This window comes from Bos grunniens, chromosome 27 (genome assembly GCF_055505025.1).
Source record: "Bos grunniens cultivar Pamir isolate PY7600 chromosome 27, Bosgru_T2T1.0, whole genome shotgun sequence".
NCBI lineage: Eukaryota > Metazoa > Chordata > Mammalia > Artiodactyla > Bovidae > Bos > Bos grunniens.
Window position 1 is genome coordinate 20,954,925 of NC_141191.1, and position 24,432 is coordinate 20,979,356.

A 24,432-nucleotide genomic window follows, 5' to 3' on the forward strand; every position below is an offset into this window, starting at 1 on the left:
GACCTAGTCACACATAAAAGTTTTTTACATAGCAAAGGAAACCATAAACAAAATGAAAAGATATGGACTGGGAGAATATATTTGCAAATGATGTGACGTTGAGGGCTTAATTTCCAAAATATACAACAGTCCATACAACTCAGTATCAAAAAAAAAAACCACCCCAAAATAAAAAATGACTAGAAAACCCTAAAAAGACATTTCTCCAAAGAAGACATACAGATGGCCAATAGGCACCTGAGAAGATGCTCCACATTGCTAATTATTAGAAATGCAAGTCAAAACTCCAATGAGGTACCATCTCACATTGACCAGAATGACCATTATCAAAAAGCCCACAAATAATAAATGGTGAAGAGGATGTGGAGAAAAAGGAACCCTCCTGGACTGTCAGTGGTTATGTAACTTGGCACAACCACTACAGAAAACAGTATGCAGTTTCCTTGAAAAACTAGAGCCACCATATGATCCAGCAATCCCACTCTTAGGCATATATCCAGGAAAATGAAAACTAATTTGCAAGCTACATGCACCCAGTGTTCATTGCAGCACACTTTATAATAGCTAAGACATGGAAACAACCCAAATGCCCATCAACAGATGACTGGTTTAACATGTATGTACACACACACACACAGAGGACTGGCCATAAGAAAATAAATACTGCCATTTGCAGCAACACGGATGGACCTAGAGAATACCACAGTAAGTGAAGCAAGTCAGATAAAGACAAATCTTGTATCACTTACATGTAGAATCTAAAAAAAACAATACAAATGCATCTATGTATAAAACAGCCTCAGAGAGAAAACAACTTACGGTCACCAAAAAGGAAAACAGAGGGAAGGATAAATCAGGAGTATGGGATTAATAAACTACTATATAGAAAATAAATGAGTAACAAACATTTACTGTATAGCACAGGGAACTACAATACTTTGTAATAACTAGGGAAAATAATCTAAAATATATATGAAAGTGAAAGTTGCTCAGTCGTGTCTGACTCTTTGCAACCCCATGGACTATGCAGTGCATGGAATTCTCTAGGCCAGAATACTAGAGTGGGTAGCCTTTCCGTTCTCCCAACCCAGGGATCAAACCCAGGTCTCCTGCATTGCAGGCAGATTCTTTACCAGATGAGCCACAAGGGAAGCCATACACACACACACACACACACAAAATATAAAAATACATATACAAATAAAAAAGTCACTTTGCTGTACACCTGAAACTAACACAATATTGTAAATGAATTATACTTCAGTTAAAAAAGTTTTTGTTAACAATGAAGTATACACGTTGTTTTGAACAATATCCACACATATGCTTTCTTTTCTTCATCCTTTCCTTTGAATTGTAGTTAAAGTGTGAGGAAAGGGTAATGATAAGGGCAGGGAAATAAACTTGACTAACATTTTGCAGTGACAAATGTAGATTTTAAAACGTATCAGTGAAAAACAACTAGTCAGATGTGCTGGCATCCACTGTAATACTAAACACCATCAGTAATTGTATACAAGAACAGAAAGACTTCAAATCTCCTCTACTCAAACTTATCCATATAATTTTCCTTGATGGATCTGATGCTTTGCTGAATTCGTGGTGTTTTTCATATAAAAAAAATCCTTAATCAGCAGAAATGGCCTTCAGAAGGCCTGACCAATCACCGATGTCTCACTTAAACCTTACTGTCAACATACACAATGTCACAAAAGAGGTGGTGCAAAATAAATATAACTATACACCCCATGGTACTCCACCCCGCGGCCCCCCCCAAAAAAAAACATGAAGAAATGAACTCTGCAAAATACCAAGTAGGAAATGGCCTTGTTTTTGCTGAGAAACTGTACAAGATGTTTGTGGTTTAGTAGTGTGATTGCATTGTCCTGTTCTCCGACCTCCTATATGACCAGCATATTACTACAGACAGGAGAGGCCCACACACTACCGCTCCTCCTCTGCCTGCTTGGCCACTCTCGGCAATAACAGGAAGATGACAAGGCAAGCAAGGTTCCGTTTGCCTTTAAGGTTAGAAACTATTGATAAGGTTGGCCCTGTCCTTTTTTCTTCCCACATCTTGGATCCTCAATAACAGTCTTTCCTGAACACGTGGGATGTTTGGCCTTCTATTTATAGAGAGGTAGTCAGAATGGAATCCATTTGCTTTGAAGAAGAGTTAACATTAAGTTGTTGTTTCCCACAATTTAGCCACCAAACAGTAAACTGTTGTGGTGATTAACAATAATTACCTCTGTTCTTGAAAAAGTTTCTTTCAAAAGTCTACCTAACCACTTCCCTTTTCAAAAATTGGGGACACTGAAATCAGCAATGCCAGAATTCTCTGAGTAGCCAAAGACCAGCAAATAATAGGTCAGTTGAGTTATTACATAAGTAGTGCATGCTACTGAAGTTGACAAATACAATCAAACTAAATTTCTGTACGGAACCAGAAGACAACCTAAACGATTGGAAAGCTACAGTGTTCATGGATTGGAAAACAGTTATCGTTTACATTCTTACTTTCTCAAATTGATCTATTTATTCGGTGCAATTACAATTAAAATCCTGGCATTTTTTTTTTAATGAAAAACTAAGACAGTTCTACAATTGGAAATGCAAGACTACAGACACAGAATAGCCAAAAGTTCTTGAGGCAAAAAAGAACACATTTAGAAGACTTACGTTGCCTACTTTTAACACTTTCTAAAAAACTACAATAGTGACATGGATATGTCTGATAAGACTAGATATATGAATGGGACAGAGATTCTACACACAGAGCCACACATGGCCAACTGATTTCCATAAAGGTGACAAGACAGTTTATAATAGACAGGGACAGTCCTGTCAACAAATGGTGTTTGCTCCCATATATCTTTATATGGGAGAAAAATAAATCTGATCCTTACCTCACATAATATAAAAAATCATTCAAAATGGACAATACACCTACATGTAAAAGCTAAAACTATAAAACCCTTAGAAGTAGGAAAAAAAATTTCAATGACTTTGGCACAGGCAAATAAATATTCCTTAGGATACAAAGTACCAAACATTTAACAAGAAAAAAATAACTACAAGCCACCGACTGGGAGGAAATAATTTAAACAAATATGTAAGACAAAGGACTAATTATTATCTAGAATTTTTCCTTGGAAGGAAAGTTATGTCCAACCTAGACAGCATATTCAAAAGCAGAGACATTACTTTGCCAACAAAGGTCCGTCTAGTCAAGGCTATGGTTTTTCCTGTGGTCATGTATGGATGTGAGTTGGACTGTGTGAAGGCTGAGCGCCGAAGAACTGATGCTTTTGAACTGTGGTGTTGGAGAAGACTCTTGAGAGTCCCTTGGACTGCAAAGAGATCCAACCAGTCCATCCTAAAGGAGATCAGTCCCGGGTGTTCATTGAAAGGACTGATGCTGAAGCTGAAACTCCAATACTTTGGCCACCTCATGCGAAGAGTTAACTCATTGGATGAGACCCTGATGCTGGGAGGGATTGGGGGCAATAGGAGAAGGGGACGACAGAGGATGAGATGGCTGGATGGCATCACCGACTTGATGGACATGAGTTTGGGTAAACTCTGGGAGTTGGTGATGGACAGGGAGGCCTGGTATGCTGTGGTTCATGGGGTCCCAAAGAGTCGGACACGACTGAGCAACTGAACTGAACTGAGAATATAAAAAGAATTGTTACAACTTATCTTTAGGATCGGAGAAGGCAACGGCACCCCACTCCAGTACTCTTGCCTGGAAAATCCCATGGATGAAGGAGCCTGGTAGGTTGCAGTTCATGGGGTCGCTAACAGTCGGGCACGACTGAGCGACTTCACTTTCACTTTTCACTTTCATGCACTGGAGAAGGAAATGGCAACCCACTCCAGTGTTCATGCCTGGAGAATCCCAGGGACGGGGGAGCCTGGTGGGCTGCCGTCTATGGGGTCGCACAGAGTCAGACACGACTGAAGCGACTTAGCAGAGCATAGCATCTTTAGGATACACTTTTAGAAACTGAATTGCTCTGTCAAAGGATATACATAAATATGAAAAAACCTTGGTGCATATTGCCAAACTTACAGGTGGTACCAAATGGGTCATTTAGTAGGAAAACCAGGGGGTGGGGTGGGGGGAGCTGTGTCTCTCAGTCCCTTCCCAGAAACCCTTAGTAGATATTCTTAAATCTGAATAAAAACCTGGCTTTTTGAATGGCCCAATGAGAAACAACCATAATAATTCAGTTAAGAGAGTCCAGAAATAAACCCACACACTTATGATGAATTAATCTATGACAAAGGAGACAAGAATACATAATGGGAAAAGGCAGTCTCTTCAATAAGTGGTGTTGGGAAAACCGGAAAGCTACACATAAAAGAATGAAATTAGAACATTTTCTTACACAATACACAAAAATAAACTCAAAATGGACCTAAATGTAAGAGACCACAAACCACAAAACTCATAGAAGAAAGCAGGTAGTATACTCTTTGACATCAGTCCCCTCAGATTTTTTTTTAGATATGTCTCCTCAAGCAAGGGAAACAAAAGCAGAAATAAACAAATGGAACGACATCAAACTAAAAAGTTTTTGCACAGCAAAGGAAACTATACACAAAAGGAAAAGGCCGCCTGCTGAATGGGAGATGATACCTGCAAAAGATTTATCCGATAAAGGGTTAGTATCCAAAACATACAATGAACTCATACAACAACAAAGAAAAACAAACAACCCAATTAAAAAATAGGCAGATAATCTGAATAAACATTTTTCCAAAGACATACAGATGGCCAGGAGGCACATGAAAAGATGCTCAACATCATTAACCATCAGGGCAATGCAAATCTAAACCACAATGAGTCATCACCTCACACCTGTCAGGATGTCTACTATCAAAAAGAACAACAAATAAGTGTTGTTGATGATGTGGAGAAAACACCGTGTACACCGCTGGTGGGAACGCACATTTGCAGCCACTATGGAAAATGGTATGGAAATTTTTCAAAAAACAAAAAATAGAACTGCTATATTAACCAACAATTTCACTTCTGGGTACATACCCAAAGAAAACAAAAACACTAATTTGAAAAGACACACACACATCAGTGTTCACTGCAGCATTATTTACAATTGCCAAGATACGGAAGCAACCCAAATGCTCATCAATAGATGAATGGGTAAAGACAATGCGGTACACACATGCCCACATACACACGATGGCATATTACACACAGCCATGAAAAAGAATGAAATTTTGCCATTTGCAACAACACAGATGAGCCTAGAGTGTATTATGCCTAGTAAAATAAGTCAGAGAAAGACAAATATATATCTTATCAGTTATATGTACAATCTAAAATATACAAAAAATGAGTATAACAAAATAGAAACAGACTCATAGAGAACAAACTAGTGGTTACCAGGAGGGGAAGGAAAGGGAGAGGTGCAAGCCAGGGGTAGAGAATAAAGAGGCACAAACTACTACCTATAAAGTAAATAAGCTGCAAGAACATACTGCACAGCACAGGGCAGACAGCCAGTATTTTATAAAAACATTAAATGGAGTATGATCTATAAAAATAATGAATTATCATGTTGCACACTTGAAGCTAATACTGTAAATTACACTTGAGTAAAGAACAAACACAAAAACCAAAAAGCTATCTGAAATACTAATTTTGTAGTACAAACTCAATTACTCTTCCTGTGTCTTATTAAACATTTTGGGTGATTTGGGGATAGTAAGAGTGAGGGAATAGAAAGAAGAGTAAATAAAATGTAGTAGTAGAAGGAAGATAACTTGGTGAAAGTGACACTGTGGGAAAACTCGACATCTAAAATCCATTATAATGAAGGCTCTTTAGACTTTGCCTCTTTACCAAAAGAAGGAAAAATTACTTGAGTATATAAGCAGAACATGTTAGAAAAGGCTCTGGTAAGTAGTTTTAAAAAGAATCAGTTCTAATGAGGTGGATGAAACTGGAGCCTATTATACAGAGTGAAGTAAGCCAGAAGGAAAAACATAAATACAGTATACTAACGCATATATATGGAATTTAGAAAGATGGTAACAATAACCCGGTGTACGACACAGCAAAAGAGACACTGATGTATAGAACAGTCTTATGGACTCTGTGGGAGAGGGAGAGGGTGGGAAGATTTGGGAGAATGGCATTGAAACATGTAAAATATCATGTAAGAAACGAGTTGCCAGTCCAGGTTCGATGCACGATACTGGATGCTTGGGGCTAGTGCACTGGGACGACCCAGAGGGATGGTATGGGGAGGGAGGAGGGAGGAGGGTTCAGGATGGGGAACACATGTATACCTGTGGCGGATTCATTTTGATATTTGGCAAAACTAATACAATTATGTAAAGTTTAAAAATAAAATAAAATTAGGAAAAAAAAAAAAAACTCTGTTTTGGAAATAGATTTTAAATTATGTCAGTTAGCACACCGAAAAGGAAGCAAAAACCTCACTATTGAGCTGTATAAGCTTGAGGAGAATCTTACCCCCCTTTTTTTTTGATCTTTCTTTTCTCCAACATGAATATGTAAATGATACCTGACATTTATATGGCACTTGTCATCAAAGCATTTCCACAAGCACTACTTCATCTGTCAGAGTGTGATATGCCTATACACATACCTTCTAGGAAGATATACTGAGTATCAACTGTGAGACAGATGAAAGGGGAATGAAAATGGAAAAAACCCTGAAATGTATATACATGGACACAGTCTAACAAAGAGTGAGGTTTAACGCCAATGCTGAATGCTACCACTGTGGGCTGGTATAGCACTTATAATTTTCAGTCTTTTCATGATATCATTTGGTTAACAAAATGGCCTTAAACATGCAACTATACTCTGGGATATTCAGCTCATTAAAGGTGAAGATTTCTAATTAATATTTCTGATTAATATTCTTAATATTATAACTATACTATTTATATTAAGTTAATTACATGTGATTTGCCAGACATGTACACTTGGGATAACTACACATAGGAAAAGTCATAATGCAAGAAATATATTAAGTATGTGAGAGAACAGAACTCTGTTATACTGAAACATGCTGTGATTAGTTTTCAAATAAATCAATAGCTTTCTATAAACTGCTGGCCTGAAGGATATTCTGTTGTGGATATTTCTGAGTCTGGGCAGATGAAATGAACTCATAAGATAATTAAAACTCTGTTCATATATGAATCAGTCATTTGTAGGCACAGAATTTTCCTGTGTTCCTTTTTTCTTTAATGGAAAGTGGGTCAGCCAGAGAGACTAGTTAATATGAGGAAAAAACTAGATGTGTAAAGATAGTGAACATTAAAACGTCGAGTTGTGCAGAAAGAACAAGAAATGCTGGTTCCTCCAGGCAAGGCAACTGAGCAACCATATTTGTACAGTGAAACAAGTGAAACCCAGAGCCAGTTATTTCTTTGACAGATTTTTAAAAATGAGTTTTTTATATTAAAGAAAGTTGAACAAGAAATATACCAATCTAATTTTGAGTAAACATGAGGATTTTCTGTACACTGTTTGTAAGACAGATGTAACTAAAAAAAAGAAGAGCACAGCTGCACTGTAAAAAATGTTTCTACTTTAATAAATCTCTCTGGCTGGTTGATATGTCATTATCTTTCATTTCTTTTTCTTTTAATTGAAGCATAGTTGATTTATAATGTAGTGTTAGTGTGTGGTATACATACACCAAAGTGATTCAGTTATACACATATTCTTTTTCACATTCTTTCCCATTAGAGTTTATTAGGGGATACTGAATACTTTCCTGTGCTATACAGTAGAACCCTATTGTTTTCTATTTTATATATAATAGTTTGTATTGAGTTTTTTTTTTTTTTAAACACACTTAAAATTGTCAAATAAGCCAAAAATCTGGAATAAATTCTAAAGCATAAATGAGTTTGTCAATTTAAATGAAAATGCAATTCAGGGTTGTATGCAGGATACACATTTATTAACAGTGAAAAAGCATTTACCCAAAGTGAATGTTAAAAATACAAAGAGTACCTGCTGCACAGTCTGGTGAGCTCAATCTTGTAGGCATTATTTCAACCTGCCTAGGTTTCTCTCTCACTTATTTTGACCTTTCTTCCTCTTTTACCTTTAACCAAATTTTTAACTTAAAAATTAAGACAACAGTACATATTGAATGCCTAACCCTTTAGCAACAGTTACCAGGGAAAAACATATTAAGCAAGTTATCTGCTCTCAAGCACTTAAAACTAAATTATCTACTATAATAGAAAACAAAAGACCAGATTACAACAGCTGTTAAGTCAAATAAACAAATTTGATAAGGTTCACAGATACTACAATAACTTAAGATCTAAGTACAACGATTCCACTGTATCCCATCTTTAATTTGTATGCAGAGAGAGAGACAGTCTTAATATTTAATGTGTAAGGCTTGGCTTGAGTGTATCAAAATGAAGTTTCTGTAGAGTCTAGAAAACAAATCTAGAACTTAAGTATACATATAATATATATGTATACCTACCATGCTTCAATTTCCCTGAAGTCAAGCCAATTGAATAATTCCTGCTTCTGGAATGATAGTGTTCTGAGTAAGTTTAATAAAGTTGGAGATATATGTTTCACCTAATTTAAATTACAGAACAATATAGTCAATGTCCTCAGAAGGAAATCCTCATTTAATATTCCCTGACTGGACATTATAGTTTTACACTGAAGTATCAGGCAAGAATTTCGAAGGAATACCAACCAAATTCTTTTTTTATGGGGTATTTCAGTAAACTGTTGACAAATTTAAAAGACTAATTTGGACTAATTCTTCGTATTTTATTCAAGGAACAGTCTGTAAAGTTGACTTGTTAACTGGCTTCGTGAAGCCTTTAACTCGATATACGGCAAGATGGGATCTACAAGTACACCACCTTTGAAAAGCTGATTTGCTTAGTGATAAAGAGGTCACGTAATTCTCATTACTCCATACAGTACTTCATCTGCACACCTGCTTCTCTCTCACTACACACAGAGACAACTGCTACGTTTTGGCCTAAATTATCGTCTCAAAAAGCAAGGTTGTCCAAAAGCAAATAGAACCTTAGTGCTCTGGTACGTAAATTTAGTTCTATTAATCCTTACTTTAAAGAGCTTGGTTTTCCTTTTTAAAGTAATCACAATGTTACTTTCCTTGTTTAAGCGGAAATATTCTCTAATTATAGAAAATGTTCTCTCTTTTAACGTTTAAACTGAGGCAACACAGATATGAATTGAAATCCTAGAAAATATTTATCTAATAGATAATTATGTAAATTCTAGGTACTAAGGACAAGTATTCTAAACTTATTATCCAATTTGAATAGAATATTTATATTCTATAATAACTTCTCAGAAATCCTGGATACCTTTATAACCTGCCCTATTCTTGCAAAGGAATAAGACTTGCAGGTATCTAAAAGAATATCAGACTCAATAGCAGCAACACTGGCATTATTTGGAAGCCTGGCCTGAAGGCTGGGCTTTGTAATAAATAGTATATTTCTTTAACTCTTGACCATTGCTCTTCTCTGAACAGCCTAATTATATAGAACAGTGACTTGCTGTATAGAATTCAACATAATTTTCAAAAAAGATAGTTTACAGATAAGTCCAAACTTTATTTAAAACTACATTTTAAATTCTATGTTACTAAACATCACAATGGGGAAAAAAATCAGGACCAAAAAAATGAAAGAAAAAGAAAAAAACCCCACAGTGTATCAAGGCTTGAATCTGTCCAGAATTCAGTTTTTGATGTTTTAAACTGCCATGGGCAGAGATTAGCACACCTACCAAAAATGCAGTGTCAAACTGATTTACATTTTATACAGATTAAAACAGATGTTTATTTAGTGCCATTTTCATATACGTATTGATCATGTCAAGAAAGAGTTAGATGAGCCTCTGGAGACATCTCATGTACTTTGGGCTCCCACTGTTTCTGAAAAACAGAATCATGGTTAATGCCTTATAAATTATTTACTGAGTTAATATGACCTTATAGAATTTAGTTTAATATTGTTCTCTTCCATTTAAAACTTTCAATTTTAATATAAAGTTATTACAAAAGAAACTTACTTTGCTACAATAATTCCCTGATGACACCACCAACAGTTTAAAAGGCATAGGTAAGGGTTTCCATCTTAAGATGGCAGACTGAGCACATACTTGCTCTCAAAAAAAAACAAAACAAAAAATACATTAGGGAAAAAAAAAGTATAAAAATGAATAAATCCAGACCAATAAAAGAAGTGGTTGTGAGAGAACCAGAGGACAGGAGATAAAAACAAATTTCCAGAACGCTGAGAACAGATGGAGGCGCAGGGCAACATGGAGGAAGCTGCAGCCCAGACACGCGACGACAGGCAGCAGGGGAGAGGGTACCAACTGCAGCCCTAACAGGCAGGAATGGGCTGAAAACTGGGAGATTAACTGAAGGTTTGATATATGGTTTCTCTTTTCGTCACCCTATTTCTTAAAAAAAACAAAAAATCTTGAGTTTCATCAATTGATGAACAAACAGAAAATCCTTGACCTTAATGCAAGAAATGTTCCCCTCTGAGTGGCCCTTGGGTTGTGCTATTAGACCCAAAAGAACGAAATCTTCCCAGATTTCCTGGGACTATCACTTGGCTCTGCAATGAATCATAAAATCTTCAGGAAAGTATAAAAGATTTCATTTTTATAGTTACAAAAACAGAATATAAGTGTGTTTAATAAGGTCAATAAAGTATGAAATGAGTAAATCAAACAGAGAAGGAAAAAGGGAGGAGCAAGCAGTTGGGTAATGACCAAAACTGACAGAACTAGAAAATGCGTACATTTATAAGAACAAAGGTCGCAGAAAAGCCAAAAATAACAGAAGCACTGAAAGAAGAGGTAGGTGTGAATAACTTTTCATTTGGGAGATAAGAAACATTATCTAATTTTTAAAATTCAGGAAAATTATAAGAATAGTATATAGAGATATAAAGGGCCTCCTCCAAAAGAACTGAAAACCAATGATTAAAAGAAATCGGCTCTTGACAATCATCACTAACTCCTCTGTAGCTTTCTTTCTTAAGCCATGTGCATCTATTACACTGTTAAAACTAAAAATAGAAAACATTATCTGATAGTACTATTTTATAAATTGGGCAATGGAACTAAAATTTTTACAGAATTATGCTTCCTTTCTAACGTTTGGCTTCTATCTTCCAGGTACTAGTAGCACATTTTAAAAACTAAAACAAAATGATGGTATCAAGATTCAGTAACTTTTCAGTGTGATATGATTAAAACTGCTAACTCTTACCAGGTTCTTTTAGTGTCTGAGAATTCCCAGCTAATTCTTCAGTCTGCATTGCACATATTTCACCAGATAAGTGGTTTTTCTGTTCTTCTTCGGCCATTTTCTTCCTTAGATCTGCCTGTAGAATGAAAATGAAAAATACAAAATCATTTTTCATTTTAACAATATCTGCTATATAACAACAACTGTAATTAAAGAGAGTGAAATACCTCTGAATATATTGTCAGTTTAAGTGGTAAATCTTCAACTTTCACAAAGTCTTCTTCATCAGATTTTTGACTTATGTTACCAGATTCTGCTTCCTATAAGATTAACAAATTATATTTAATGAAGGCAATCCACTCTATCTCTGGATCTAAACCAAAGTCATCCATGCCAAGAGATAAAGTGGATTCTCACATGTGTATAGATGTCAGTAATTCTGTCGTATTTGCTTTTCTTCTATATTTAGCTCAATGAGTAGAACAGAAATCTAGAGATCAACACGAAGGGTTGCCCACTTGTAACAGTGGGCACACAGTGAAGCTTCTGTGCACCCATTTTATAAAGAGCCCATTCATACAGGTTAAAGGAAGAAACAGTAGTAGTTACATTGAGGGCTAAAATAATTACGACAACCCTCATTTCTTGATATGTTAACAGAATGCATCAGAGCTGTACTCAGAAGAATATAAGTAAACACAGATTTTTCAATATCAACTCTGGAAGCTCAAACAGAAAGATGAGGTGCGAATTTAGTAATTCACAAAAGTTATTAAAAATCACCTCACACTGTTTTTCAGAAACCTGAAGCGTTTTCTCCCAGTTTTTTGATTTTTAATAGTATCATCACTCTACCAATTACCCAAGTGGAAACCTTAAGTTCTTCTTTTTCCTGAAACATTTCTCACCCATTCCTCTCTCATTTAGCTCAATTTGTATTTATATGATATTGGAGACTCTCAACTCTGACTCCTCAACAACACTTCTTTTTTTTTTTTATTTTATTTTTTTTTAACAACACTTCTTATACAGTCATCGGATTCATCTTCAAAATCCGTGACTCTGACCATTTCACTTTCTTGCGCAAGACCTTTAATAGTGTTCCCTGCCTAAAATCCAAAATCCTTCAGGACCTTCTATGATCTAACTTCAAGTAAATTTTGAGCAAATCCCTTCTGTAGCAATTCTATGCACTCATCAAATAATAACAGTAAGAAACCTAATAAGTGACTTTTACAGTTTTCAATGGAAAATTTTACTGTTAGTGAAGCAAATAAAACAATTAAGATACTCTTTCTACTGTTTCTGAAATACCCCCTTTTGCTGAGAAGCTTTGAAATTATATTATAAACATATCTTTTGGAAGAAAACTGATGTTGATTAAAAAATATGTGAAACATGTTCTTTAGACTTAAAGAACATTATTATAAATCCCTTCATTTTTACCCACAAGACAAAGTATATAAAACATACACAACCCAAGGACCCAAAAAACAACCTATTGGCTATAAAATTAAATTGAAACAAATGTCTGGAGAAAACCTAAACTTATGTACTTACATTATAAATGCAAATTTGCTAGCTTACTTTTTCGTCATTCACTATAAATAGACAGGGACTCTACTGCTGTCAAATGAACTCTCTCAAGGTTACCACATACAATTCATCTCTTTGGTTCTCAAAACTATGAAAAGTAGAATTGTAGGTTTTGAAATGGTCATCTTCGTTCACTATCACTCTTCTGTTTGAGTTTAAAATAAGTCTGAATGAGAAATAAGTATGCTCCAACAGTTTCTAAACCCAAACGCAAAGTGGAGTTGTGTTTACATACGAGAAATGTTAACCTGCAAATGAAGAAAGGGGCACAGAAATGAAATGCACACGATACCTACATAGTCATTCACTAACACTGGAGATTCAGTATCAGGACTTCCAGCCAAAGAACTTTCAGGAGTCTCCTGAGCAGATTTCACTTCTTTGACTCTAGGCACCAAGGTTTCAATTTCAGTTAAAGGTAAAGGCAAAGGGTTAGGCTGACTGGACGAGTCGATGGTAGTGAGAGTGTCCTTCTGGACAGGGCTATTTAAAGGTTGCTCATTTTCCACGATATTGAGGTAACAGGGCTTCACAGGAGTGCTATCCTGGTCACCTGTCATCAAAAGAAAGTCTTAATATTAGTGTTATGCAACTGTCATTAAGTTTTACTAATGCGCTAAATAAAGACTAAAATGTATAAATGTATAATCAGACTACTTTCCTTACAAAATTTGTGTTTAAGTATTTATCAACTTTTCTTTAACAGCTGTTTGCAGAAACAAAGCCCTAGCATTTTCTACACAGGATTTAGGGAGAGAAAAAAGACATGTATCAGGTCCAAAATACCTTCAAACTTCCATTAGCTAAGAATTTAGATTTCTTTGTTTTTAAGCACATAAAGGACACACTGCAGATAATTTTAAAATGCAAATTTTAAATTTTTTTTTACCCTTACTAGTAGTGGGTTCTTGTTCTGATGGGACATTTTTGCTTTCTGATGATTTTTCAAAATCATGCTGTGGAACCTAGAAGGAAAAAATAATGTCTTAATAGTGGGACCTAAATATATAGTCACTATACAGGAGATGGATGGTATTTCCAACCTGAGACCTTCATACAAGGAAATTTTAAAATAATCTTCTAGAAGTGTTTCAAGAAGGCTGTGGTTGCAATTTCAAGATGGCTAAGTTTAAAAAGTTTACTTTTCTTAACTTCAGAATAACACAAAGAACTGGAGTAGTATAGATTTTACTATTATTTTTTTCAGACCTGACTCTATATTAAATGAAACTAAAAGATACTTGCTTATATGTAGATGTTAACTGAAGGAAAGGAGAGAAGGATGAACAAGCTAACTGCTATCTGAAGGAGGAGAGAAAATTGAAGATTCACCTCATAATTGGATGCCCCAGATTCTAGGAAGGATGGAGTACAGTGGTGGGGTGGGAGTCGGTGACAAGGGGGTGGTGCTGAAGGTTGTTTGAAGCTGCTTGAGAAAAACGTGGACACTTAAGATTCCCTCCCCAGGCTCAACAGAAAATTGGAAATTATATTTTGGAGGAAATGAGCTAGTGAGTCTCAGACTTGGGGGCACCGTGGAAGGGACAGGCTGTGGAAAGCATGAGTGACAGGATACAGTGTCAAAATGAAATGGAAGATCTAGCGCAAGGCTGTATAATGGTGGGACCCTCAGCCCTAACCCTGCACCCAAGTTCAGAACACCAACAGCCAAGGAGAGGGACCTCCTACCAGGCAGAAGGAGATGGGCAGACCCTCCCTACTTTGGAGAAATTAACCTATTCCAATAGGAATTGCCATTTAGGATTTTCTATCAAAGAGTTATCTACTTGGCTGCCCCACAGTAAAGCCCAAAAGAATTCCAACTGGCTTTTTGGTATATTATTCTTTAATGTCAGCACCAAAGGTAGACTGGATATTTGGAGAAAGCCTTTATGTGTGGGTAAGAGAAAATACTGCTCCCATGAAGTAAAAGGGTGCTAAAAAGAAGTAACAATCAGAAAAAAGTACTTAGAAATTAAAATTATGACAGTTGAACTAAAAATAATATCATAGAGTTAAGGTCAAATAAATCTCCCAGAAAGTGATAAAACAGATCAATGGGTCAATAAAATGAAAAGGAGAAAATAGGGCCAATTAACATCTGATAACATTTATTTCAGAAGAAAAGAAGAGAAAATGGTGAGGAAGAAATTAAAGAAAATCTACCAAACCTGAAAAACATGCTACAGATTAAAGACAACTGAGTACACCTAGTGTAGTGAATAAAAAAGACCAGCAACAATGTATATTATCACTGTAAAATTTCAGAACTCCAGGTGAAAAAAACTTCTAGAGTTATAAAGAAAAAAGGACATATATGAAAAATCAGAACTAAGAAAGGCCTTCAAAGACCTGAGCGGAAATGATTTTCAACACAGAAATACTGAGTTTTCTTAGACAATATAAAATGGCAACTAGAGAAAGGAATGGTTACTCACTGGCTGGTGGGCTATAGTCCATGGGGTCTAAAAGAGTCAAGACATTGAGCAGGGGGAAAAAAAAAGTCAAGATATGTTTTGCACTCTTTCTTAGAGAGTGACTGGAAGATGTATTCCACCAAAATTAGGTGATAAACCAAGGAAGAGAAAGGCAAGATTTGATTCCAGAAACTGAGACCTTAAAGTACGAAAGAGGGGATTCCCTAGCTGGTAGCTATCTATAGGTCTAAAGAGCCAAACCCAGAATGGAGCAGGAAGGAAGAAAGCTCCGGAAAGGACAAAACTGACTGACTGGTTCATGAAGAAAATTCTGAGAGATTTATTAAGCTACTGGTGGCCAGAGCAAGCACTTGGGTACGTGATCAAAGAAAATAAATAAAGAATTGAGACAGTTTTTAAATTCAGGTGAAAAAAATGTACAAGACTAAGCAGTAAACACTATTTGCTTAGCTCAACAGCCAGTAATATTGGCATGGTTCATTTAAATCTAAATATTTGATTAAAACAGATTTAATTAAAAGACGTGCTTAAATGAGGAATCATATGTGACCTAAGAGTCTTCACCTGCTATAATAGAATTCAAAAGGTAACATCTAACACATACACGAATAAATAAATACACACACATATTATTTAGATAGAGGGTAAACAGCAGAAGAAATCACACAAAGTTTTGCCTCTGGGGCAGGCTGAGGTGAGGATAGGAAGGGGAATGATTTTATTTTGTTACATACTACTTCCATGTAAAACTAGAAAAAACATAAGTTAAAAATAAAAATCTAAAGTCATCACATAGTTTTCAGGATTTGTTATTAAAATATTTTAAGTGCTTTAAATGTAAAAACATTGCTGAATAAAAAAAAATAAGTGTTTTAGATTTTAATAAGGATATTGAAGAAGTCTATATTCATGAAAATGAGAATGGGGAAGCTGTTGATTTTAGCATGTTTAAAAAGAATGTGCTTTTAGGTGTCACAGGAAGAATGGTGAAGAGTGTGTGAGTCTGCACTGGAATACCTGATCATCGTGTTCATTTTCTTCTGTAGTTTCAGTGTTAGCCTGAAGTGACGTCTGGACATCTACAGGTCCCTCTTCAAATTCTTCTATCTCTTCATCTTCATTCTCATCTTCTCCACTTCCGTAATTAGTCAAAGCCTGAGTTTCAGCTTTGGACAAACCTAGGTCGATCAACACACAACTTTAAGTAAAAGTTCCAGCACTTCCTTCCTAGCAGCTGCCATTTATTGCATGCCACACTGTGCAAGTGCCTCACATACAGCGTCTGAAACCTTCAAACCCGTAAGTGCTAGGAAACTGCTGCTGCAAGGACAGGGAACTTAGTCAGGGTCACACTGAAATTCACAGTTGTCTAACACCTAATTCTATATTCATTCCACTGCAACAAACTGTTTCAATAAGTGATCTGTAAAGAACTAATGCATAAACCTAGTCTAGAGCCTTCAGACTTACTAATAGACACTGGACATTCTTCACTTTCTTCATCATCCTCTTGATCAGAAATATCAGATCTCACATTTTTGGGGCCGTCACCATCATAAACCTCAGACGTTTGAGTCTGCTTAACTGTTTCCGTCTCATCCTTGTCCTAGCCACAAATAAATTTGAGTAATTAATTCCTTAAAGTACATTTTTTAAAGGTATATAGTAAGTCTATCATAAAAATTAGTAAGTCATTATCTAATTAAAAAATATAAAGAATGATTTTAAATTTAGTTGTTTTTAAAAGAAAATAAAACTCTGTCAGAAGAAAGGACATTTTATGATCTACTTTGCTCTCTACTATTAAGGTAAAAGCTACTAAAATTATTTAATCTTTTGTTTCAAAAGCCACTGAATTAGCACATACTTTGTCTTCATCATCAATTTCTCCAGCAGGTGAACTGTGATCTCCTTCAAGAATCCTTTTGGCCTATAAGCAAATCGGTTAGGCAGAATTCAGGGGTGATCATTCATTATCACACTTAAGTACTCAGTAAACTTTAACAAATCCTGCATTCTTAAACCATCATCCAAAGAGATTACTGTTTTCTTAGAAATATAAATTCAACTCTTATTAAATAAATCTTTTAAATGAAGAAAAACAAAAAGCAACACGGTCTACCTGACATCTCCTTGGATATCTAAGAAACATCACAAACTTACTAAATCCAAAACAAAAATCTTGATTCCTTTCCTTCTAAAACCCCCGTCTCCCTTCAGTCTTCCTAATCTCAGTAAATTGCCCTTCATTCACCAAAATGCACAAGTCAGAATCAGCCTGTACTTTATGTTTATTACCCACATCTGAACTACTAGACTGCATTTGACTCAATCATCCTAATGTACGTACTGTTACACACTCAGAGCTGAGACACTTCTTACTCACCCACTTCTTACATAAGAGCTGAGACACTTCTTACATGGACAACTGCAACAACCTTCCGAGAAGTCTCTCTGCTTCTCTCTCTACTCACCTACAATTCCTACTCAATAACGAAGCCTGACAAATCTTAACTACGATTAGGACACTCCCCTCTCTCAAACTTTCCTGTGGGTTTCCATCATGCTTAGAATAAAATAAAATATAAGGTCCCTACAACAGTTTCTAAGATTTCACAAACTTGTCCTATTTACCTCTGTGACTTCATCTCCTACAGGCTCACCTCATTTAAAGTGTTCCTGCCTCCCTGGTTTCTCTCTTCCCCAAAACACTCAATCCTGCTTTGAAGTTTTTACACTTAATGGTTCTCTCTGCCTGGAACTGTTAAACTTAACAGTTCTCTCCTCTCATCTTCATTATAAACTCTTGTCTTTCCATAGCTTAGCTCACATTTCATCCCCTGAAGGAGCCTCTTGATTCTGCCATCTAAAGCAGTCCTCTCTATCATTTTTATCATATCATCCTGTTCTATTTTCTTCAAGCTCTAAGTAATGGCTGAAATTATCTGAAACTTATGTCTAGAAGAAAAACATTACGAAAAGCCTGAAAAAGGTGGCCTGCCTGATTTTACCTAGTTTAGATTTCTGCAAGAAGGGTTATCTCTTTATGTTTTGGGTCTTGACCTGTTTTTCCTCTTATGATTAGAGTCAAGAAAAGGGTGCTGGTGTCTCGGGGGAAAGCCTCCTGGTAGGCCTCAATCTCAAAAAAGACAGAATGATCTCTGTTTGTTTCCAAGGCAAACCATTCAGTATCACAGTAAACCAAGTCTATGCCCCAACCAGTAACACTGAAGAAGCTGAAGTTGAACGGTTCTATGAAGACCTACAAGAACTTTTAGAACTAACACCCCAAAAAGATGTCCTTTTCATTATAGGGAACTGGAATGCAAAAGTAGAAGTCAAGAAACACCTTGGAGCAACAGGCAAATCTGGCCTTGGAATATGGAATGAAGCAGGGCAAAGACTAATAAGAGTTTTGCCAAGAGAACGCACTGGTCACAGCAAACACACTCTTTCAACAACACAAGAGAAGACTCTACACACGGACATAACCAGATGGTCAACACCAAAATCAAACTGATTATATTCTTTGCAGCCAAAGATGGAGAAGCTCTATACAGTCAGCAAAAACAAGACAGGGAGCTGACTGTGGCTCAGATTCATGAACTCCTTATTGCCAAATTCAGACTTAAATTGAAGAAAGTGGGGGAAACCACTAGACCATTCAGGTATGACCTAAATCAAATCCCTTATGATTATACAGTGGAAGTGAGAAATAGACTTAAGGGACTAGATCTGATAGAGTGCCTGATGAACTATGGATGGCGGTTCATGACATTGTACAGGAGACACGGATCAAGACCATCCCCATGGAAAAGAAATGCAAAAAAGCAAAATGGCTGTCTGAGGAAGCCTTACAAATAGCTGTGAAAAGAAGAGAAGCGAAAAGCAAAGGAGAAAAGGAAAGCTATAAGCATCTGAATGCAGAGTTCCAAAGAATGGCAAGGAGAGATAAGAAAGCCTTCCTCAGCAATCAATGCAAAGAAATAGAGGAAAACAACAGAATGGGAAAGACTGGAAATCTCTTCAAGAAAATTAGAGATACCAAGGGAACATTTCATGCAAAGATGGGCTCAATAAAGGACAGAAATGGTATGGACCTAACAGAAGCAGAAGATGTTAAGAAGAGGTGGCAAGAATACACAGAAGAACTGTACAAAAACCATCTTCACGACCCATATAATCACAATGGTGTGATCACTCATCTAGAGCCAGACATCCTGGAATGTGAAGTCAAGTGGACCTTAGAAAGCATCACTATGAACAAAGCTAGTGGAGGTGATGGAATTCCAGTGGAGCTATTTCAAATCTTGAAAGATGATGCTGTGAAAGTGCTGCACTCAATATGCCCACAAATTTGGAAAAGTCAGCAATGGCCACAGGATTGGAAAAGGTCAGTTTTCATTCCAATCCCAAAGAAAGGCAATGCCAAAGAATGCTCAAACTACCGCACAATTGCACTCATCTCACACGCTAGCAAAGTAATGCTCAAAATTCTCCAAGCCAGGCTTCAGCAATATGTGAACCGTGAACTTCCAGATGTTCAAGCTGGTTTTAGAAAAGGCAGAGGAACCAGAGATCAAATTGCCAACATCTGCTGGATCATGGAAAAAGCAAGAGAGTTCCAGAAAAACATCTATTTCTGCTTTACTGACTATGCCAAAGCCTTTGACTGTGTGGATCATAATAAATTGTGGAAAATTCTGAAGGAAATGGGAATACCAGACCACCTGACCTGCCTCTTGAGAAACCTGTATGTAGGTCAGGAAGCAACAGTTAGAATTGGACATGGAACAGACTGGTTCCAAATAGGAAAAGGAGTACGTCAAGGCTGCATATTGTCACCCTTCTTATTTAACTTCTATGCAGAGTACATCATGAGAAACACTGGGCTGGAAGAAGCACAAGCTGGAATCAAGATTACCGGGAGAAATATCAATAACCTCAGATATGCAGATGACACCACCCTTATGGCAGAAAGTGAAGAGGAACTAAAAAGCCTTTTGATGAAAGTGAAAGAGGAGAGCGAAAAAGGTGGCTTAAAGCTCAACATTCAGAAAACGAAGATCATGGCATCTGGTCCCATCACTTCAAGGCAAACAGACAGGCAAACAGTGGAGACAGTGTCAGGGTCAGTGTCCAAAATCACTACAGATGGTGATTTCAGCCATGAAATTAAAAGACGCTTACTCCTTGGAAGGAAAGTTATGACCAACCTAGACAACATATTAAAAAGCAGAGACATTACTTTGGCAACAGAGGTCCGTCTAGTCAAGGCTATGGTTTTTCCTGTGGTCATGTATGGATGTGAGAGTTGGACTGTGAAGAAGGCTGAGCACTGAAGAATTGATGCTTTTGAACTGTGGTGTTGGAGAAGACTCTTGAGAGTCCCTTGGACTGCAAGGAGATCCAACCAGTCCATTCTGAAGGAGATCAGCCCTGGGATTTCTTTGGAGGGAATGATGCTGAAGCTGAAACTCCAGTACTTTGGCCACCTCATGCGAAGAGTTGACTCACTGGAAAAGACTGATGTTGGGAGGGATTGGGGGCAGGAGGAGAAGGGGACGACAGAGGATGAGATGGCTGGATGGCATCACCGACTCGATGGACCTGAGTCTGAGTGAACTCCAGGAGTTGGTGATGGACAGGGAGGCCTGGCATGCTGCGATTCATGGGGTTGCAAAGAGTCAGACATGACTGAGCGACTCAACTGACTGACTGAACTGAGGCCTCAGCTGAGGGGAAAAAACATCCAATTTCATATGTGATCAAGACTAATTCAACAGGGCATAGTAGCTACAGGGATGTGCAACCATGGCCTAACTAATAACAAGCATGTGTGTTGGCTGAGGTGCTAACACTCCTGGGGCATCTACTGTGATTAACAATAGCCACAGCAGGCAGCTGGCCAATGGCCAGATCCCAGTCCTCTCTCTCTGGATAAGCGGCCACAACGTGAAGTAGATACTTAACAATCCCCTGCCACCTGTTCCTGTCTTGAGCATCCCTGATCTCGAGCCACTGCTGTTACTGAGATACAGTAAGTGGCTGGTGTTACGTTATTGACTTATAATCTGATTAACTCACATTACAAAAAAAAAAAAAATGCTTCGGTGAGGTCAAGTATGATTTTATTTACTCATAAAGATCAAAAAGGACATTTATACACTAATTACAACTATTTCTATATCAAAATGAATGTCATTTACCTCTTTTGCATAAGACTGTATCACTCCAGCAGCTTCTATTTTCCTTTTGCATCTCTGTTTAACAGTTACACTATTATTATCCAAATCTTGCATGAGCTTAAAGAAAGCCAATTCATTAAATAACACTTCAGATATCTCTACAAGAAGATCTTCTCCACAATCCTTCAGTTTTCTGCCAGCAAATTTTGCCAGTGAATCCTATTCAAAGACAAACCAAATCACTTTAAGATTATACCAAACTTTAACTGTGGGTAGAGAAATACAGATGATTAACAAATTTGAATTATAATACTCATGAAGGGAAAAACAATTTTGTAACTTTTTAGTACTGAAAAACTTAAAACTAATGTCCAAGATAGGCTAAAAAACAATAGGTGAATATTACTAAGCAGGACTCTTGCTAGTCCTGCCCCCAGTTAGGAAGCACTACTATTACATAATTTAGTTACTGTTACAGCCCAAGAAGTCTCTACTATCAATAGTTTCCAGTTTCTACAATTTCCCAGATTGGTAAAAAAAAAAAAAAAAGAAAAAAAATTATTTTAGAAAATACCAAGGAATACTTTCTAAACATTCCAAACTTGAAATGTTGTTCTTAGGTAGAGGAAAAATCAAAACAAAATTTTATTAGAGTTGGAAAAAGCCTTAGAGATGGTAAAGTTAAATGAAGACACAGGGCCTAATACAGTATTTTTTAATTAAGTAAGGAATAACCTAAAATGTATTACAGCGTCATCCCAAACGGATGCTAGAATGAACATCTACTTGAATAAATTGTGTAATGCCAGAAAAAGGAGGGGGGGGGGGGCAGGGAGTCCTAACCACATGGTACATACTGGTAAGTCATATAAGTACAAGCTCTTACCTGTAATATACTTCCAAGCTGCTTATGAAAGAACTTTACAAACTCTTTGCTCTCATTGTTTTGCTGAGTAAGGACCAAAACCATGCGTCTTACTGAGGTTAGAAGTTGAGAAGAACATACTTCATCCATGTGCTCCTGAGAAAAATTCTAGTTGGTTAAGATATAACTTACTTATTGTGTAAAAAGTGTTAATCCACATGATATATGAGAGTGTATTGTTCTTGCATAAGCTCCTCAACTTTTAGAGGCACATTTGGAGACTTTGTTCATAAGAACAGCCAACTCCCCACTACACACACTAAAAGGTTTGCAAATTTTGATTCACCATAGCAGATAATAGCCAATAAGAAACTGGCTGATTCAACATTTCCCACTACTTTCTTTCTGTACTTTAAGGAACTATTCCTGCCATAGTTTCCATATCGCCTGTATGCCTATTTGCAGTTCAGTTCAACTAATCGCACAATCATACTTCAACTTCCACCAAATTTCCTGTGTTATCTGCTAACTTTCCTTAGCCTTGGCACTGCTGACATACTGTGGGTTGGAAGACGTTGAGCAGCCCTCTGAAGTCTACCCAAAAAAATCAAGATTTGAAGTGAAACGAGACATAATAGTTGAAATCAGATCATTAGTTCTACTAATTTTGTTGGCCTCAGAAATTGTCTGAAGTGATAAATTTAGCAAGGGAATCCTCATGAAAGAATAGAATCAGACACAAAACTGCAAATGCAACAAAATTTTCTGAGATGGTTTCATTCCCTACACATGAAGGTAAGTTATATTTTTTAACATTTAGAAAATAATTATACATATCAAATAAATATCACTACCAATATACCTAATTTAACAAAAAAGACACATTTAAAAGTATTTATTGCATTACATGAACACAAAAATGTAAAAGAAAAAAGGCAATACTACTCTGTTTATGGCTAAGATGGAAGTAAGCAATAACCTAAATAGAATAAAATAGCATATATTCTTATAATTTAGGGGAATATAAATATTTTAGGGGGTAAAAATATATTTTAATAAAGACACAAAAATAATTGATGAAATTGATGTATTTGTTTAATCTCCTCAAATTCCTTTTATCTAGTCTCTGAGATCCTTCTTGAGGGTAAGTACTAAGAAATTGAGAAAGATCTTGTTCTATTGGCGGGGTATATAGCAGAAAATCGTGATACTTTGTCTTAAGTGCTCTATAAAGACAGGTACCAAGTTTCCCAAGAGCAGGGAAAAGAAGGAGAAATTCTGCCAGCTAATACATACAAAACTATTTCAGCTCAATCCTGAAGGATAAGACCAACAGAGGAAGGATAAAGGCCATTCTGGGCAAAGGAAGTAACATGGGCAATGTGCCTTTTTGAACAATGTCAAGCAGGATACAAGGCATGTGGAAGGAACAGTTAAAAGGCTGGGATCAGGCTGTAGAAGTTTTATGAGCAATGCTGAATCTGATCTGGATCCTGTAGGCCAACAGTTTTCAACCTATATACTTGACTAGTTTAAAAACCACAGTCAAGGTTTGGTAGATCAATTCACTTACTAACATTCAATAAGTATTTACTGAATACTACTATGTGCATGTATTATTCCTGGGACTGGTAAGACACTGACCAAAACTATCTCTGATGTTAACTCTTCATGACTTCATGGAGTTCACATGTAACAAGGGAAACAGACAAAATCAATGAGCAAATATTAAATAGGTTATAAGGTGATAAGCACTATGAAGATAAAGAAAAGCAGGTAAGGAAAGGGGAGATCTGTTCACCAAATAAATAACATTTGACTAAAGCCTTCAGGGTTCAAAGGAGAAAGCCATGCAGACATGTGAAAAAACAGCATTCTAGACAGAAGTATCAGCAAGTGTCAAAGCCTTCGAAGCACCAGTAATGCTAGCAAGAGAGTTGAAAGATTAGAAGAGGAAGCAGAGACAAAACCATCTGGTGCTGCTGGGGGTGCTCAGGAAGAGGCTAAGCTTTTTAGTTTCTACATGCAATAATTTGGGCGTAGAC

General features: G+C 36.6%; 1 protein-coding gene across 50 annotated transcripts in view; it reads right to left on the reverse strand.

The window, feature by feature from the left end:
- Positions 1 to 7,957: 7,957 nt before the first annotated feature.
- The window catches only part of PCM1 (pericentriolar material 1), a 90,984-nt gene continuing 74,509 nt past the window's right edge, over positions 7,958 to 24,432 (reverse strand). For 16 of the 50 annotated variants that reach the window (XM_086380614.1, XM_086380621.1, XM_086380597.1 and 13 more), the window contains 10 exons: positions 22,409 to 22,543; positions 21,544 to 21,741; positions 17,202 to 17,264; positions 16,805 to 16,940; positions 16,352 to 16,512; positions 13,786 to 13,861; positions 13,193 to 13,449; positions 11,528 to 11,620; positions 11,322 to 11,436; positions 7,958 to 9,968 (listed from right to left, as the gene is read on the reverse strand). In XM_086380614.1, the coding sequence (XP_086236740.1) occupies positions 9,943 to 9,968; positions 11,322 to 11,436; positions 11,528 to 11,620; positions 13,193 to 13,449; positions 13,786 to 13,861; positions 16,352 to 16,512; positions 16,805 to 16,940; positions 17,202 to 17,264; positions 21,544 to 21,741; positions 22,409 to 22,543 (1,260 nt within the window). In that variant the 3' untranslated portion in view covers positions 7,958 to 9,942. Of the gene's footprint in view, positions 9,969 to 10,105; positions 10,201 to 11,321; positions 11,437 to 11,527; positions 11,621 to 13,192; positions 13,468 to 13,785; positions 13,862 to 16,351; positions 16,513 to 16,804; positions 16,941 to 17,201; positions 17,265 to 21,543; positions 21,742 to 22,408; positions 22,544 to 24,432 lie in introns of all 50 variants that reach the window. The other 34 variants (XM_086380579.1, XM_086380622.1, XM_086380619.1 and 31 more) reach the window with 9 other exon arrangements.